The sequence below is a fragment of the Eschrichtius robustus genome, chromosome 13 (genome assembly GCF_028021215.1).
Source record: "Eschrichtius robustus isolate mEscRob2 chromosome 13, mEscRob2.pri, whole genome shotgun sequence".
In the NCBI taxonomy this organism is placed as follows: domain Eukaryota; kingdom Metazoa; phylum Chordata; class Mammalia; order Artiodactyla; family Eschrichtiidae; genus Eschrichtius; species Eschrichtius robustus.
In genome coordinates, this window is record NC_090836.1 from 60,412,934 (window position 1) to 60,431,157 (window position 18,224).

Here is an 18,224-nt window from a genome sequence, read left to right on the forward strand (position 1 = left end):
AAAAGCCAATAAAGAGGCGATCTTCAATAAGTGGTGCTGGGAAAACTGGACAGCTACGTGTATCAGAAGGAAATTAGAACACTCCCTAACACCATGCACAAAAATAAACTCAAAATGGATTAAAGACCTAAATGTAAGGCCAGACACTATCAAACTCTTAGAGGAAAACATAGGCAGAACACTCTATGACATAAATCACAGCAAGATCCTTTTTGACCCACCTCCTAGAGAAATGGAAATAAAAACAAAAATAAACAAATGGGACCTAATGAGACTTAAAAGCTTTTGCACAGCAAAGGAAACCGTAAACAAGACAAAAAGACAACCCTCAGAATGGGAGAAAATATTTGCAAATGAAGCAGCTGACAAAGGATTAGTCTCCAAAATACGCAAGCAGCTCATGCAGCTGAATATCAAAAAAACAAACAACCCAATCCAAAAATGGGCAGAAGACCTAAAGAGACGTTTCTCCAAAGAAGATACACAGGTTGCCAACAGACAAATGAAAGGGTGCTCAACATCTCTAATCATTAGAGAAATGCAAATCAAAGCTACAGTGAGGTATCACCTCACACCAGTCAGAATGGCTGTCATCAAAAAATCTACAAACAATAAATGCTGGAGAGGGTGTGGAGAAAAGGAAACCCTCTTGCACTGTTGGTGGGAATGTACATTGATACAGCCACTATGGAGAACAGTATGGAGGTTCCTTAAAAAACTAAAAATAGAACTACCATATGACCCAGCAATCCCACTACTGGGCATATACCCTGAGAAAACCATAATTCAAAAAGAGTCATGTACCACAATGTTCATTGCAGCACTATTTACAATAGCCAGGACATGGAAGCAACCTAAGTGTCCCATCGACAGATGAATGGATAAAGAAGATGTGGCACATATACACAATGGAATATTACTCAGCCATAAAAAGAAATGAAATTGAGTTATTTGTAGTGAGGTGGATGGACCTAGAGTCTGTCATAGAGAGTGAAGTAAGTCAGAAAGAGAAAAACAAATACTGTATGCAAACACATATATATGGAATCTAAAAACAAAAAACAAACAAAAGGTTCTGAAGAACCTAGGGGCAGGACAGGAATAAAGATGCAGACATAGAGAATGGACTTGAGGACACAGGGAGGGGGAAGGGTAAGCTGGGACGAAGTGAGAGAGTGGCATGGACATATACACACTACCAAATGTAAAACAGATAGCTAGTGGGAAGCAGCCGCATAGCACAGGGAGATGAGCTCAGTGCTTTGTGTCCGCCTAGAGGGGTGGGATAGGGAGGGTGGGAGGGGGACGCAAGAGGGAGGGGATATGGGGATGTATGTATATGTATAGCTGATTCACTTTGTTATACAGCAGAAATTAACACACCATTGTGAAGCAATTATACTCCAATAAAGATGTTAAAAAAAAAAAAGACAGTAAAAAAATTTAAAAATAAAAGAGGCAAGGTCAGTGGAAAGGAAACTGCTTTATTTGGGATGCTGGCAACTGGGGGGTGGGGGTGGGGTGTAGGGTGGACGTCTGTCCAAAGGCCGACTTCCCCCCACTGACAGTCAGTGGGCAAGAGCTGTTATAGACAGAAGGAGGGGCTACGTGCAGAAACGGCACAGTCGGCTCTGACAGTCATCTTGAAATTGGTCATTGGTGGTCTGACCAGCGTCATCTTGATTTAAGTACGGTTAATCTTCAGTTCTAGGATCGGTTTGTTTCCATTTCTTTGAGGCCAGTTCTCGGAATTGTGGCAGCTCATGGCTGCAGCCTGGTCATCATGTAGTTAACTTCTTCCACCTGCTGGGGGTTTCAGTATCTTTAAGACAGCTCGCAGGATATGGCTCAGAATATTATCTACAGCCCTTGAGGAGGAACTAAACGTCCTTGACTGTGCTTAATGACTGAACTATTATTATTTGGTCTCCTTTGACTGTTTTCCTTTGTTTCTGCATTTTCTCACTTCTCTGGTTAAACTTATTCTTTGGCTAAAGTTTTTCCACAGATAAAAGGCAGCCTGAAGACATGGGGGGCAAGGACCATAGGGTCCTGCTCCGCTTCAGTAGGAGTCTGACTTCATTGTTTTTCATGGGGATATCCAAAGTTATTCTTTTGCTATTGAATTGCCTTAGCACTTTTGTTGAAAATCAATTAACCATAAATGTAAGAGTTTATTTCTGAACTCTAAAATTCTATTCCATTTACCTGTATGTCTATCGTCTTGCAGTACCACACTGTTTTGATTAGTCTAACTGTCGTTAAGTCTTGAAATTGTTTCACAGCTTCTTAAACAGTCTTTGAGCCATTCTTTTTCGATCTCCATTTACCTCCACTTCTAGAGGTATTTGAGCCTTTAGGGGATTCGACAGTGTTAACTGAGTTGCTTCTCAGTCTTCTTCATTGATAGCTTAGGGTTCAGCTTTCTCATGTCTGCAAAGTCTTTGATCATTTGTTCATCTCCTTTTAAGCTTTCAATTTTTTGTTGCTGTTGTTTCTCCAATTTATGCTACTCTTCTGTGCCTTAAAAAGGAAAGGAAATCTTTTACTGTTGCTTTAGTAGGATTTCTGGATGGAGCAAAAATAGTGAAATCTACACTCAATTAGAAAGAGTCCTTTAAAATCTCATACAAATGATCTAGACCTATTGCCTACACTTCAGCACCCACACCCTTTAACTCCTGTAATCTGGGTTTTATTTCCTCTCTTTTGTTAAAACTGCACTCTTTAAGGTCACCAGTGACAGTTTCATCACCAAATCTAGTGGTCTTTCTGTAGTTCTCATTCTTTTCCTCTTCTCTGTTCTAGTTGAAACCGTTGACCACAAGTTTTATCTTATCTCCTTTCTATGTTTCACCTCCTTTAATCATCTTTTTACTTTGACGACTTCTCTTTTTCATTCTGCCTTTAATTGTGAGCATCTTTCGTGGTTTAGTTCCTGGGTTCTCTATATATTTATTATTTTAAAAACTTTAGATTGTGGTAAAATGCACATAACATAAAATTTACCTTCTTAACCAATTTTAAGTGCATGGTTCAGTGGTGTTAAGTACATTCACGCTGTTGTGCAACCAACCTCCAGAACTTTTTATCTTGTAAAACAAACTCTGTACCCCATTTTCCACTCCCCCCAGCCCCTGGCAAGCTCCATTTTGCTTGTGAGTTCAACTACTCTAGATACTTCGTATAAAAGGAATCATACAGTATTTGTCTTTTTGTGACTGACTTATTTCACTTAGCATAATGTCCTCAAGGTTCATCCATGTTACAACATTTGTCAGAATTTCCTTCCTTTTTATTGCTGAATAACATTCCATTGTATGTATATACCATGTTTTGTTTATCCCTTCATTCACTGATAGACACTTGTGCTGCTTCAGCCTTTTAGCTCTTGTGAATAACAATGCTATTAACATGAGTGCAGAAATATCTCTTTGAGTCCCTGCTTTCAATTCTTTCAGAAGTAGGATTGCTAAATTGTACGGTAATTCTGCTTTTACTTTTTTTAAAAATAGATTTATTTTATTTATTTATTGGCTGCATTGGGTCTTCGTTGCTGTGTGCAGGCTTTCTCTCGTTGTGGTGAACGGGGGCTACTCTTCATTGCCGTGCGAGGGCTTCTCATTGCGGTGGCTTCTCGTTGCAGAGTACAGGCTCTAGGCGCACAGGCTTCAGTAGTTGTGGCTGGCAGGGCTCTAGAGCGCAGGCTCAGTAGTTGTAGCACACGGGCTTAGTTGCTCTGCGACATGTGGGATCTTCCCGGACCAGGGCTCGAACCCGTGTCCCCTGCATTGGCAGGTGGATTCTTAACCACTGTGCCACCAGGGAAGCCCCATGCTTTTACTTTTTTGAAGAGGCACTTTACTGTTTTCCACAGTGGCTATACCATTTTATGTGTCCCTCAATAGTGCAAAAGGGTTCCAATCTCTCTAGAGAGGGTTTTTCTCTCTATGTATTCTTTTATTTGGAGAGTTCATGTCCAACATCAGCTAACATCACTGAATTACTCTCAAATTTCTGTTCCCAGCTCTAATCTATTTCCCAAATTCCAGTCTCACATTTATAATTGCATGCTATTTAAAGTCACTTGATAGTACTGCAGTCAACTCAAATTCACTGTCCCTAAAACTCCTGTTTTTTTCCCAAAACGTTCCTTCTTCAGAAATAGTGGAATTACTACTATTTACAACATGAAAGCTTGATAATTTAGTCTTTTTCTTATATTGGAATTCACCTATTTCCGAAGTAATAGGTCCTCGCCCCGCCCCCTCAGGCTCCTCCTCCTCCTCCCCCTCCGCCTCCCGCTCCCCACCCCCCCCACCACCTCCTCTGCCTTTGCCCTGCGCTCCTGGGCGGCAAAATGGTGGCACAGCCACAGGACCGAGAGGGTAGTGTGTTGCTGGCCAGGCTGGGGCCCCTGGCGGAGGCCGAGCCCCTGGGCTGCTTCCAGTGTCCCGTGTGGCTAGAAGCCAGTTCAGGTGCCCCGCGGACACGTCCTTTGCTCTGCATGCCTGCAGGAATGTCTGAAACCAAAGAAGTGTGGGGTGTGTCGCAGCACTCTAGCACCTGGCTTCGGAGCCCTGGAGCTCCAGCGACAGATTGACAGCACAAGCACAGAGACTTCTTGCCATGACTGCCCTAAAAACTTCTTCCCATCCAAGATCTGGGCGCACGTGGCTACATATTCCAAATACCAGAATTACATCGTGGAAGTTGTGAAGACCGCCACCAAGGATGCATCCCTTCAGCCAAGGAATGTCCCAAACCGTTACACTTCTCCTTGTCCTTACTGCCCCGAGAAGAATTTTGATCAAAAAGGACTTGTGGAACGCTGCAAGTTATCCCATAGCACAGACACCAAATCTGTGGTTTGTCCAATATGTGCCTCGATGCCCTGGGGAGACCCTTTTGTTCCACTACCTTCTGCCATTTTTTTCAGGCAACTTCATAATTCCGTTTCCCCAAAACTTTTTATCTTTTTGAGCAAAGAACTGTTCCAGGTGCCATGTAGTCTTCCAGGGAATTGAAAATTTTTCCATTAAGGTAATTTTGTAAAGACCGAAATAAATGGAAATCTGAAGGTGCAATGTCTGGTGAATACGGCGGATGAATCAAAACTTCCCAGCCAAGCTGTAACAGTTTTTGCCTGGTCATCAAGGAAACATGCAGTCTTGCGTTATCCTGACAGAAGATTATGTGTTTTCTGTTGACTAATTCTGGATGCTTTTCGTCGAGTACTGCTTTCAGTTGGTCTAACTGGGAGCAGTACTCGTTGAAAATAATTGGTTCTCCGGAAGGAGCTCATAATACAGGACTCCCTTCCAATCCGACCATATACACAACATCACCTTCTTTGGATGAAGACCGGCCTTTGGTGTGTTTGGTGGTGGTTCATTTCGCTTGCCCCACGATCTCTTCCATTCCATATTATTGTACAGTACCCACTTTTCATCGCCCGTCACAATTTGTTTTAAAAACAGAATGTTTTCATTACATTTATTCGTTTTGGTTTTTTAAAATTTATTTATTTTATTTATTTTTGGCTGCATTGGGTCTTTGTTGCTGTGCACAGGCTTTCTCTAGTTGCAGTGAGCGGGGGCTACTCTTTGCTGTGGTGCGCGGGCTTCTCATTGCAGTGGCTTCTCTTGTTGCGGAGCACGGGCTCTAGGCACGCGGGCTTCAGTAATTGTGGCACGCGGGCTCAGTAGTTGTGGCTCGCGGGCTCTAGAGCGCAAGCTCAGTAGCTGTGGCGCACGGGCTTAGTTGCTCCGCGGCATGTGGGCTCTTCCCGGACCAGGGCTCGAACCCGTATCCCCTGCATTGGCAGGTGGATTCTTAACCACTGCGCCACCAGGGAAGCCCTCATTACATTTAAGTAGAGAATCACATGCGGAAATACCGTCAAGGAGGGGTTTTTTTGCTTAACTTATGTGGAACCCAAACATCAAGGCGATTAAAATACCCAAACTGGTGCAAATGATTTTCAGTGCTTGATTTGGATATTTTGAGTATTTTGCAGGCTATCTCCTGCGTGGTGTAACGTTGATTGTTCTCAGTTAATGTCTCGATTTGATCGCTGTCAACTTCAACTGGTCTACCTGACCGTGGAGCATCGTCCAGTGAGAAATCTCCAGCACAAAACTTCGCAAAGCACTTTTGACACATTCAGTCAGTCACAGCACCTTCTCCATACAACGCACGAATCTTTTTTTGCATTTTGGTTGTGTTTTTACCTTTCTTGAAATCATAAAGCATAATATGCTGAATATGTTGCTTTTTTACTTCCATCTTTAAAATTAAAATGGCTACACAAAAATTCACCTATTTTGATGTCTTTTTTAAAATACATGCTGATATGACAGCTGTCGCATACGATCTAACAAAATTGTTTTGAATGAAGTTAAAGACAACTAAGTGCCACTACAGCCACCTTATAGAAAAAAACCGAATGAAACTTTTGGCCAACTCAATACCTTAGGGGAGTTGAAAGAGGCTTCTAGGAGGTGTTGCCCGAGCTGAATATTTTTAAAAAAGTTTGTATTTGTTAACTGGAATGGAATGGGAGATAGTAAGGAGGTGATTCCAGGTAGAGAGAATTAATATAAGACAATATATAGAGAACTGTTGTTGCTCAACAATGATGGAGTGTGGGTTTGGGGCAAGGGTGCCAGTGAAAGATAAGACTGAAGAGGAAAGTGGGATCCCAATCCTGATAAACCTTGAATGGCATTCAGTGGGCTTTTCACTTTATCACCTTATCCTGTAGGGGAAAGAGATCAATTGGAAGGGCTTTGTGCAAAGCAATAGCATAACCATACTGGTATTTTAGAAAAGTAGCAGCTCAGAGGAGGGCTTTAAGACTGAAGGCATAAACCACTTAGGAGTTGAAATATAGCCAGGAGATTTTGACCTGGATTAAGGCAATAGCATTAAACATGCAGTGAGAAGAAAAAGAGATGTTAAGATGTAAAATCCATAGGACAACATGTCTACTTGGATGGGGGAGCAGATAAAAAGGTGCCAGAATAACTCCCAAGTTTCTGACTTGGGGGACTGGGTAAATTATTGTGTCATTCAATGAACCAGACCACACATAAATAATAGCAATTTAAGGAAAAAAACTCTTCGAAGTTAGATCTTATACATATTGCGTGTGAATGGCCAAGTGAAGCTGTCCAATAAGCATTTGAATATATGGGTTTAAAACCTGATATGAGACCTAAGCTGGTTATAGAGATTTAGGTATTGTCAAATCACTGAATCTATGTGATATAGCTTCACTCACAATATATTGTTTGAGAAGAGAGTCAAGAATAAAACCCTGGGAAACACCAAATTTAAGAAGCAATTTAAAAGAAAAAGAAAAAACAAAAAAAAGAAAAAAAAATTTCAGAGAGGTAGAAAAAGGAACACCAAGGGAAGATAAGTTTTTGGAAGACAAATATTAAACTTGAAAGACAGATTGAAGGACTGATTATTTGGAAATTTGAATGCTAGGATAAAAAATTTATATTTAAAAAGGAAGCATTTATTATTTTTGTATTGCGACTATAGCCTAATGAAAATGATGCCTTAGTAGGATGTAGTCTAGGCAGGAAAGTCTGTTAGAGGGAAGAAAATTGATAAAGGCTTCAACTAGAGTGGTGGCAGTTATGACTAGAAAAAGGAATGTCAAAATAATCAACAAGGAGTTGGTGACTCACTGAATATTTCTTCTTTTTTTGGATAAATTATGAAATGTATTTATAAAATTTTTCCTTTTAAAAGCCAGAATATAACAAATATCACTTTCTGGAAACTCACCTTATTAGAAATATCAATAACATTGAGCACTCTGTCCTCTGTGCTTCTAACGTCTTCTGTAGAGAATTCAATGTATTTTATTTCACTTGTTTATTTGCACGTATATTTCTTTCAGCTAGTCTGTGATTTGCTTGAGGGTAGGTACTGTATCTCATTTATCTTTGCATCCCCGGGACGTAGTTTCACTGGCTAACAGAGTGAGTGCTTAGCAAATCTTTACAGCTTCCCAAAATTACACAGCTTCCCAAGTCCTGTTCTAGCTGAAGTAATCCATGTACGGTTTCTTGAGCCTACCTTGAGTCACCTTGTTACCTACTTTCTTGAAAGTTACCTACTTTCTTGAGTTACCTTGTTTGGAATACTCAAGGGGCTGTGTCATGTAATAGTTGAGAGCATGGATTTTGGAGCCAGACTGCCTGAACTTAAATCCTGCCTCAGCCACTTTTTAATTGTGTAAACCTTTGGCAGGTTACCTAAATTCTTTGTGCCCCAGTTTCTCGGTATATAAAATGGAAATAATAGTTACTGCATTGTAAGTGTTGTTGTGATGATGAATCACATTTTTATCTAAAAAAGTGTTTAGAATAGGAATTGGCAAATACTAAGCACTCAGTAATATTAACTATTATTATTATTACTTCAATGTATTTATTGATTTAATATTTATTTATTTTTGGCTGCGTCAGGTTTTCTTAGTTGAGGCACGCGGGATCTTCACTGAGGCGTGCGGGATGTTTCGTTGCAGCATGAGCTCTTTGTTGTGGTGCGCGGGCTTCTCTCTAGTTGTGGCGTGCCTCTTCTCTAGTTGTGGTGTGCGGGTTCCAGAGCGCGTGGGCTCAGTAGTTGTGGCACGTGGGCTTAGTTGCCCTGTGGCATGTGGGATTTTAGTTCCCTGACCAGGGATCGAACCCGCATCCCCTTCATTGTAAGGTGGATTCTTTACCACTGGACCACCAGGGAAGTCCCAATCAACGTATTTAAACTTCACTTTCCTATTAGGTTATCAGAGGAAATTCAAGCCAAATATTTAATATTTCAAAGATTAGATCAAGTAATAATTATGTCCCCTCCAGACTCCAGAAACAATTAAAATCCAGTTAATTTTTGCTCATCCATTCCTGTTTTGAAAAGTTTTCATCCTGTTTTCTATGTAGACAAGTAGTGCCAGTCCTAGGTTTTGTTTAGTTTTACAGTCAAACAAGTCCATTTGGTCAAGAGTCTTCCATCCTTCAGGAGGCTGGTAATATTTTCCATGGTTATTTTATGACTTACTAAAGTTTGAATAGTAAGTACATCAACTGATCTGTGCATTTCAAATTGTTGGACTTGTTCTAGTTTCAAGTCATCAAAGGAATGACTATATGGGCATTTCATTTCCTTTTCCTTCCCACTTAGGAAGATTCTAGGGTTAGTGTCTCAACTATATCTATATGTGGCTAAATCACAGCCGCACATTTCCTTTACAATACAGTTGCCTGAACATCATTGCATAGTGGCATCACATGATTGGAAAGCAGTGCATTTTATGAACGCCATCACACACACAGTCATAACACATCAGATCAGAAAAAGCTGATTAACATAAAGTAAAATGGCTTAGGGATTCTGCAGTGCTGATCTTTCTTGAATTATTTTCCTTGGAAAACTTTGAATTCATAGTTACCTAAAGGCTGAGGTTAACTTGCCAGTAGCAGGTTTGAGAGATGAGAGCTAATGTCAGGGGATAGATGTTTTCTTTTACAAATAACACCGTTAGATATTGTTCTCCACCACCCACGCCCAAACCGCTACTCGACCTATGAAACAAATAGCACCACAAACACAGATAACCCCAGGCTTCAGGTCTGTAATCTGACTGTGGCCATCGGCAGCCAGAAATGAGTTTCTTTCTAATCAGCCTTCCATCAGTCCCCAGTCACTCATATAAAGGAGCCTGGGAAGGGGAAGATTCACATTGCTTTTTCTTCAGCACCAGGGTTCTGGGCAACGCCCTGAGAGGTCCACTGCTCGCACGCCTCTTCTCTCAATCTCCACCAGCGCTGCCACTGCCCCTCTAGTCCCCCCTGCTGCAGAGAGAGAAAATTACATCGGAATCCATGCAGCCGGCAATGATGATGTTTTCTAGTAAATACTGGGCAAGAAGAGGGCTTTCTCTGGATTCAGCAGTGCCCGAAGAGCATCTGCTGCTTGGCAGCTCAACAGTGAGTACTGGGTAGCTGGCACTCTCTAGAGGAGTGTTTTCTAGGGTAGCGATAGTTATCCTTGCCATTTGGACACCTGCTGTAAACACCTCAATTCTTTCCTCTATCATCTGTCTAACCTGCCTCCACTCTTCCTTCTCTCTCCATAAAGTAAAGCGGGTGTCCTGATGGCTACGTGCTAAACTTCCTTTCCTCAAAGTTTATAAGTTGAAAGTAAAGAAGTTCCCGAACATTATGAATGAGAGGTTGTATAAACCAGTTGTCTTATATCAAAACCAAAAAAAAGGGTGCAGAATTTTGAAAGGCCATTTATTATGAGTTGGAACAGGGCAAAGAAATTAAATAGATTTCTATGGTTCCTGCAAGATTATTGTGTCTTCTGTACCCCCTTCCATCTACAAAACCTGGTCTTTAAACACCAAGTAATATTTTCTGCTTTTGTCTGTAGGTGCCGGTTATTGGAATAAGAGAAAGATCAGATTCCTCTCAAAAGTTTTCCTGTGTTCCTTATTACTCCATTATTTTTCGGTTTAACTGATGGAGTAATGAAAGCAATACACCACTTATTTCAATGTTTAAGGCAGTTTCTGTGTTTAAATAATAACAGAATAAAAGAGTAATATTTTGCAGGCTTTTAGATCCTGATATGGGGTAATAGTCATAGGATTTAATAAAAAAGATAGTGAAAGAAAAATGTATTCAGATTTCTAGTTACTAAAAATATTAAATGATATTTCATTACTGTCTACCAGAGTTTATCAACCAATTGCAATTTAGTCTGTATCATAGAAGAATCTGTTTTAGTATTGTAGCTCCAAATATGTGCCAGAGGGTTGTATTGTACTGGTATATTATTACACCTAAAAATGTTGAAAAGTAATCAGGGCAAGTTTTGGAGAGCTGTTTAAATCAATTTGCAAAAATGAGTCTAAAAACATACATAGGTTTTCTAACATTTAAATATCACGTATATTTGAATGCGATACTACAATGAAGCCATAATGAACTGCTAGAAGGAAAACTCAGAGTTATGGTTAATGTATAATAATCCTTTCATATAAAAAATGCTACTTAAATATATAAGATCTGTGGCAGATGTTGAGAGTACTACAACATTTGAGCTTTTAATGACTAAACATACTGTCAAATGCGAATGCCTATATAAACTTCTTCTCTCCCTTAAGTCATAAATTATAAAATATTTATTTCTATGACATATAAATCTAGTGAGTGAGGCAATAGTAACTGCGTGAAAATAAAGCCAGTAGAGAAATCAGAGGAAGAAAATAGCAAAGCACTATTCACTGGGTTCCATATCAAATGTACATTTTTCAGTTTCATGAGGAAGTAATAGATTGGAATGACTGCATTATATTACTCTCTGCCAGGGAGAAAGTTCTGTTTGCCCAGTTCTTCATTTGCATATGAAGAACATGAAAAAGTACACTCTAATTTGATTTGTCTGTTAAGTAAAAGTTTCCAGCTTTTTAATTGTGTATTTCTGGCAATGTGATCTGAGTTTCTGGAATCTGCCATTTTTGTCTTTAGCCAATAGGACTAACAGTCATTACTTCGTCATGTATTATAGTATTTGACTGGCCAATGAAGTGGTAATCTTTTCCAGTTTCTCAGATTCTCCTCTTGGCTCCTGAGGATGAGCTAGTTTTTCTTTCTTTCTTTTCTTTTCTTTTTTCTTGTGGCTGAATTTTAATAACCACTTTTCAGAGATCATCTGCTGACACAGATGGCCTTAATTGAATACACTCTTTGTGGCGAACTTCTGCAGATAGATTCACATTGACGATGTGGATCTAATTACAGAATGTAAGGTGATCAATTTTAGTGCCTGTCCTGACATATTTCAGAACAAAACGAATATTTTGTTTTTAAGATTTAATCAAAACAAAAATTATTGTGAAAAATATATGTTTAGTCTTAATTTTGTTACGTTTAGTAATTAATATAGCTTCTATATGATTCAGCTAGGCTGACAGATCAAATTTCATGCTGTAAAATAAACCTAGAAAGAAAGACAGGAATTATTCATACATGATACTTTATACTTTATGATGATCAGATTTTTGTTGCTATTAAAGTGAAGTAAGTATGATTCCCCTTTCATTTCAACCACTGGTGATATCTTTGAGCATTGGAAAATAGTGTCCCTGAGTAAACTAGACTTGTACTTACGACTGAAAGTTATGTGTGACTTGGCAACTTCTCCTAGAGCTTGTGTGATTGCTGGGGCTTCCAGCATATGAATGGAATGTCTGAAGAAGAATCTAGTTATAGAGAACTCTGGAATCCTAACTAATACTTTTATGTGTGTGTTTCTACCTTCTTGAAGCTAAATAAAACTAACGCTGGCAAAAATGATGATAAAAAAGGCAACAAGGGAAGCAGCAAAAGTGACACTGCTACCGAGAGCGGCAAGATGGCAGTTGTCTTCTCCTTGAAAAATGAAGTTGGTGGATTGGTCAAAGCACTGAAACTCTTTCAGGTGAATGTAAAATATCATTATCTAACTTTAAAAGCGTCTGTGTGCCGGGTTACAAACTTGTCATCTGTTACGAAATATTACTGAATCCATTTCTGGATAATGTGTTGAAAGGTCAAAGAAACCAAGCTTCATGAGGCTTTACAAGACGAGTTGGTCTGTCAAACAATGAAATAAGCAGATTCGTGGAAACCGTGTTTTATTAATTCAGCGTCAGCCTATTAGTAATTCTGCAGACTGTTGCCAGGTGAGGAAGTCAGTAATTAAAAAGTGTGAGCCTCACACCTGGAAATGCAAACACAAAAGCGGTCAAAGAGGTTATCTTTAAACATCAAGAGCCTGCAGCCTGATTTGATCTGTTCATATTTGAATCGTGCACATGTCCTAGAGCACATTTATTGCATAAAATGAGATATATTAGTATAGGTACTCGGTATTCCCCGAAGCCTCATTGTTTCAAGAACTTAATGTGTCTTTTGTAAAGATGAGTCATTCTCCTTATATATGAGCTAGGGCTAGCTCTCTTTTTATCTTGTAGAAATGTAGTAGCCTTTTCCTAAGCCCAGGTGAGTGGTTTGTAACCTCAAGAAAGAGCCCCTTTGAGGGGGAGGTTATAAAAGGCCAGGAAAACTGTTGCCTTTTTGCCAGGGCACACCTGATGGCTCCCCTACCCTTCAGCAAGCACCTCCTTTGCCAGTGCATTTTGTTTGGGGGCACGGGCTGTGATTAGAGCTGTAGGATAGGGAGCCTAGCTCTGCATGGTGCCTTGGGCTGCTGGTGCAGTGGAAAGAGGGTTGGAATTGCAGTCAGAGGATTCAGACCTGCGTTCTCCTGGCTTGGCTAATCACTAGCTGCTTCCTAGGTTCAATTGCTTCATTTGTAAAATAGCAATAATAATTCCCACCTAACAGGGTTGTTGTGATGAAATAATATGAGTGGAAGTGCTTCGTAAAGCGTACAGATATGAGGCATTATTGTGATGCCTCTTTGAGGACCACAGAGGGGGAATTAGCAGCCTGTTTTTGCAGATATTTCCTTGTTCTCTTTTGACCTTGAAGAAAGGATCAGGCACCATAAAGAGTGGTAATGGAAATCTGGGGAAATATTTTACGCATAATTATATCATCCAGCACTATCTCCATACAGTTCCCAAAGGCAGGGCAATTCAATTAGACAGCTGGGTGCAGTGGAAAAATCCCTGGAGAACGAGTGAGCAGCCATGAGTTTTCACTCGGCCATCAACTAGTCATGGGGTCTTAGTTACCCCATCTGGTTAGTTAACCCATCTGGACCTCAGTTTCCTTGTCTAAAAATATCCACTTTGCTTCAACCAAAGGACATTAAAAGCCCAAAGTGACACAGTGTGTGAGAAGACTCTTGAACTTTGAACCTAATGTTAGTCTTACCTTTATTATCCGCTGATTTAGAAAATATGGCATTATTGCAAAAGTTATTAAAAACAGAAATAGAGCATTTAGTGTCCTGGTCAAAAGACTAGTTTCTTTATACAGAGAAGGATGTCATCAGATTTTATCTTAGTCTGGTACCGGAAACTACCTATCTGCTGCTGTGCTGAAAATTCTGAGGTCATCCAGGATTGTATTTGGAATTGTGCTGATAATCAGAGTGTACCATGGAGTGATGGGGAGGGATCTGCTTATTTGGGGGTGGGTTAGGGTGGAGAGGAGAACTTAGTCTTCAGTTAACTCAGGACAAAGGAAGACTATATCACTGGGAAAATTTAAACCTGAGATTTAAGTATTAAATTGCTGCCCTCCTATGAACACCTTATTGTAAGGAGATTTTACCCATGAAACCCATCATGATAGTTGCAGCAACACATCCTTGGATGAAGGTAGCCTGGAGGTAGCTGAAAGAGACCAGTTACTAAGTGGTTCCATTAGGGATTCTTCTTCTTCTTTTTCTTCTTCTTTTTTTGCCTGCAGAGATCCTTTCTTCGCTACTTTTCTTGCTTCCTTTTTTTTTTTTTTCCCCTACAATGGGGCCACACTTTGGCCAGTGTTTCCCAAACTTCAGTCATTTTCATATCACCTTCCCGGTTTCTGCCTCATTTGCCTGCTATTCATACTATTAATTATTTTTTCAAAGATTTTAAGCTTTATTTCAAAAAGAGATGTTATACTACCAGAAAATCAGGAGTTTGAGTTTTAGGGTTTTTTTGGGAAAATATATAAAAATAAATAAATAAATCTGGGGATTATATGACAATAAACTAATTTCCTCCCAAACAATCATGCATACCACCAGTGGGATGTGGACTGATCTGGGAAATGATAAAGTTCATAATTATCACACATTTTATAGGGTCCTTTATATATCTGAATGTCCCCCCCCCCTTGTTAAAAATGAGACAGGAAATCCTACACACAGTTACTATACTTATTAATAGAGACAATGGTTGGAAAACATTTCCATGTTTTAGTCAAGCAAACGGTGAGAAGGTCGTCTTTTCCTCTTTTGTGGGCACTTGGTACCTTTTTGCTTACGGGTTGAACAAGAGCAGCCCATGGCGTCCCTCTTATTGTGCCCTGAAGGTGATTAAGAAATGTTGCTTGTATTTCCACAGGAAAAACATGTCAACATGGTTCATATCGAGTCCAGGAAATCCCGACGAAGAAGTTCGGAAGTTGAAATCTTTGTGGACTGTGAGTGTGGCAAAACGGAATTCAATGAGCTCATTCAGTCACTGAAATTTCAAACCACGATCGTGACGCTGAATCCGCCAGAGAACATTTGGACAGAGGAAGAAGGCAAGGCCAGTTTTTGCTTGTCGGGTGATTTTGCAATCTGACAAATGTTGCAAAGGGGAAAATACAATCTGTGAGCTAATATTTTGAACCTGCACTGTGTTTCCAGCAGAGCTAGAGGATGTGCCCTGGTTTCCCCGGAAGATCTCTGAGTTAGACAAATGTTCTCACAGAGTTCTCATGTATGGTTCTGAGCTGGATGCCGATCACCCAGTAAGTGTGCAGTCAAATCCATTCCACGTGTGCTCTTCCAGCTCCGCCCGTCTGCCAGGCAGTGTGCCATATTCTGTGCTGTAATGCTGTATTATAGAGCAATTTATTATTTATTCCCCATAACTGAGAGCAGACTTTTAAATGATAGTTTCCCTGTACATATGCGTTGGCTGGAAGCAGGTTAGAAGGATGGCATTTCCACCTAGCATTTATTTTTAAAAGGGTTGGAGAGAGGAGGAGGGTATAAACCTTGGAGAATATTTCCGTAGAATTAGACAGCCTGAAATATACTTGCAGATGGTGACCCTTGGAAAAACAATGAACTGAAATTGATCACCTCGTTGGGAAACTGGGGAGGACTAGGCATTATGGGGCTCAGTGAGAAAGTAAAATTCTCCTTGTTCTTTTCCTTGATTGGAGGTAGTAAGGGGTAGAGTAATGTGGTGGACTTTAGTCTCAGTGGAAAGGCAGAGGGTGATAGAATAAGACCATAATGGAAAATGCCTCTCTTTCCCCATCTACACTGAATCTATTTATCGCCATCTCTCCTCTACTCCAATAAAAATGACCACCTTTAAAGAAATATGATATGTAGTAAGCATTTCCCATTATTCCCTCTCTCCCCCTTTACATCAGTTTTTATTTAATACAAGAGGCCTGGAGCCTCTTTATGGTCGGAATGAAGTACAGTTAATAGTCTGGGAGAAGCAATCAATATACTCATTTGTTACAAGCAACTTTTTCCCCCGGTGCCCCTTCTCTAAAAATGAGCATATATAAAGGGTGAAACCCAAGCAGATTGGTCATGCTTATAGGAGACTTTGTGGTCTGAGGGTAATGGTTTTCAGATATTCATTTTATTTAAATGGAGGATATCTGGAAATCTGATAGTGAGACTGTATGCAGTGGTTCTCTAAGTGTGGTCCTGGGACCAGCCACATCAGTATCACCTGGGAGCTGGCTTTAACAAGCCCACACTTCAGTTTGAGAACCGTTGCTTTAAAGGAAACTATGACAACTTCAGCAAGAGGGAATTTTTCAGTCAAACCAGTCTTCTGGCATAAAATACAAATTCAAACCAATTCATAGCATACCATTCAAACGAATGGTCAAAAAAACCTAATTCAATTCCATGATTTTCAAAAAGCTGAATTCGCTCAAAGACACTGTGTGTTATATTCGCCAGCATAATTCCCAGCAGTTCACATGTAAGGCTCCTGAACTTTAGAAAAATACTCAAAAGTGTCTTTAAGAATCATCCATTTGTTTATCTTCCCCTTCCCCACCTCAGAGGAGTCAGAATTAGCACAGAAGCCTGATTTAAGAGCTTAGCAGTAACAGGACTGCCCAGACACCAGCTGTTAATTTGCAGGATGACCTTGGGCAAGTTCCTTTACTTCTGCAACTCAAATTCTTTATGCAAAAAGTGGAAATAAAATGCTTATTGAGCTCAAAGGGGTTGTTTGAAAAGCCTAGTTAATAAAACAACTGGAAAGCATTTTGGCAAGAGTGAATGCTTAATTCCAGGAAAGGAAATGCTGTATTAAATCATCCTGATCAATGCCTGGACAGTAAAGGATTTTTTGCTAACCTCTTATTTCCAAATGCTCCCCTTAGTCTAGTTTGGAAATTACTCAACCTGGAGAAGGGGGTCAAAACAACCACAGGAACCACTGACCTTGCTGTGAAAAAATTTATTCTAATACCCAGCATACATTTTCCTGGGCTTAATTTTGTTCCATTACTCCTAATTACACCCACCTTATGATACCTTCTCTTATTTTCTATGCAGCCATTTGAAATAATTGCAAGTACTTAGCAATCTCCTACCTCACTCATCATTTTTTTTTTACACCGTATTTCTTTTATAAGCACATCAAATATTCATTATGCAAAATTTGATATTGGTAAGTTGGTGGTTTTTTATAAGTTATTATTTGATGAAGATAGAAAAAAGTTTCTAAGGAATTTTTGTGCTTGGGAATAATTCCAGTCCTAAGGCAGGGATTATTACGTTAGGATGGCACTCTTGTGCGGAGATGGCTCAGAAGGGGCTTGGAATGTGTCAGGCTGCTGAGGCTCCCTAGAAAGGGTTAAATATGTAGGTCCGTCCATCTTAAACTTTAATGGACAAACAGATCATGTGAAGGATCTTTGCAAAATGCAGATGGGTGCACCTGAGATGCTGCATTTCTAGTGAGCTCCCAGTTGAGGCTTACAGTGGAGGTCTGCGGACCACACTTTGAGTAGCAAGGATCTACACTGAGAGGGTCTTTCAAAGTGTGATTCAACGTCCCCGCATAAGGTGCTTATTAAAAATGCAATATGTTGAGGCTCATCTGAAGCCTACTGAATCAGAACTTCCAGGGACGGACCCTGGAATCTGCATTTAAACAGATTTGCCGGAGATTCTGATGAACTCTAAAGTTTGAGAACTAATGTCCTAACTCAGTGATTCTCGGCCCTAGCTTTCCATTCAAATAATCTCTGGGGAACTAAAAAACTTCCTATGCCAGGGTGTCACCTCAGAGTGCTTAAATCAGAACCTCTGGGAATGTGTCCAGGTTTGGAGTGTTATTTAAAGCTCCGCAAATGATTCCAGTATTCCCCCAGGTTGACTTTTTGGGAGAGCCAACGTACATTCAGCTGAGCACTTTTGGGTACCAGCTGGGTCTTGATTTAAATCAAGTTCCTCTTGATTTAAATTGAGAGAGGAAGGCTGGTGCGCAGCAGATACTCTCT

General features: G+C 40.1%; 1 protein-coding gene and 1 pseudogene across 1 annotated transcript in view; both read left to right on the forward strand.

Moving 5' to 3' along the window:
- Positions 1–4,360: 4,360 nt before the first annotated feature.
- LOC137775834 (E3 ubiquitin-protein ligase RNF114 pseudogene) lies at positions 4,361–9,684 on the forward strand (annotated as a pseudogene).
- Positions 9,685–9,899: 215 nt separating this feature from the next.
- TPH2 (tryptophan hydroxylase 2) overlaps positions 9,900–18,224 on the forward strand; it is an 86,894-nt gene continuing 78,569 nt past the window's right edge. Inside the window, exons 1-4 of the mRNA XM_068560606.1 lie at positions 9,900–10,004; positions 12,352–12,504; positions 15,089–15,272; positions 15,382–15,482. Coding sequence (XP_068416707.1) covers positions 9,900–10,004; positions 12,352–12,504; positions 15,089–15,272; positions 15,382–15,482 — 543 coding nt within the window. The remainder of the gene's footprint in view (positions 10,005–12,351; positions 12,505–15,088; positions 15,273–15,381; positions 15,483–18,224) is intronic.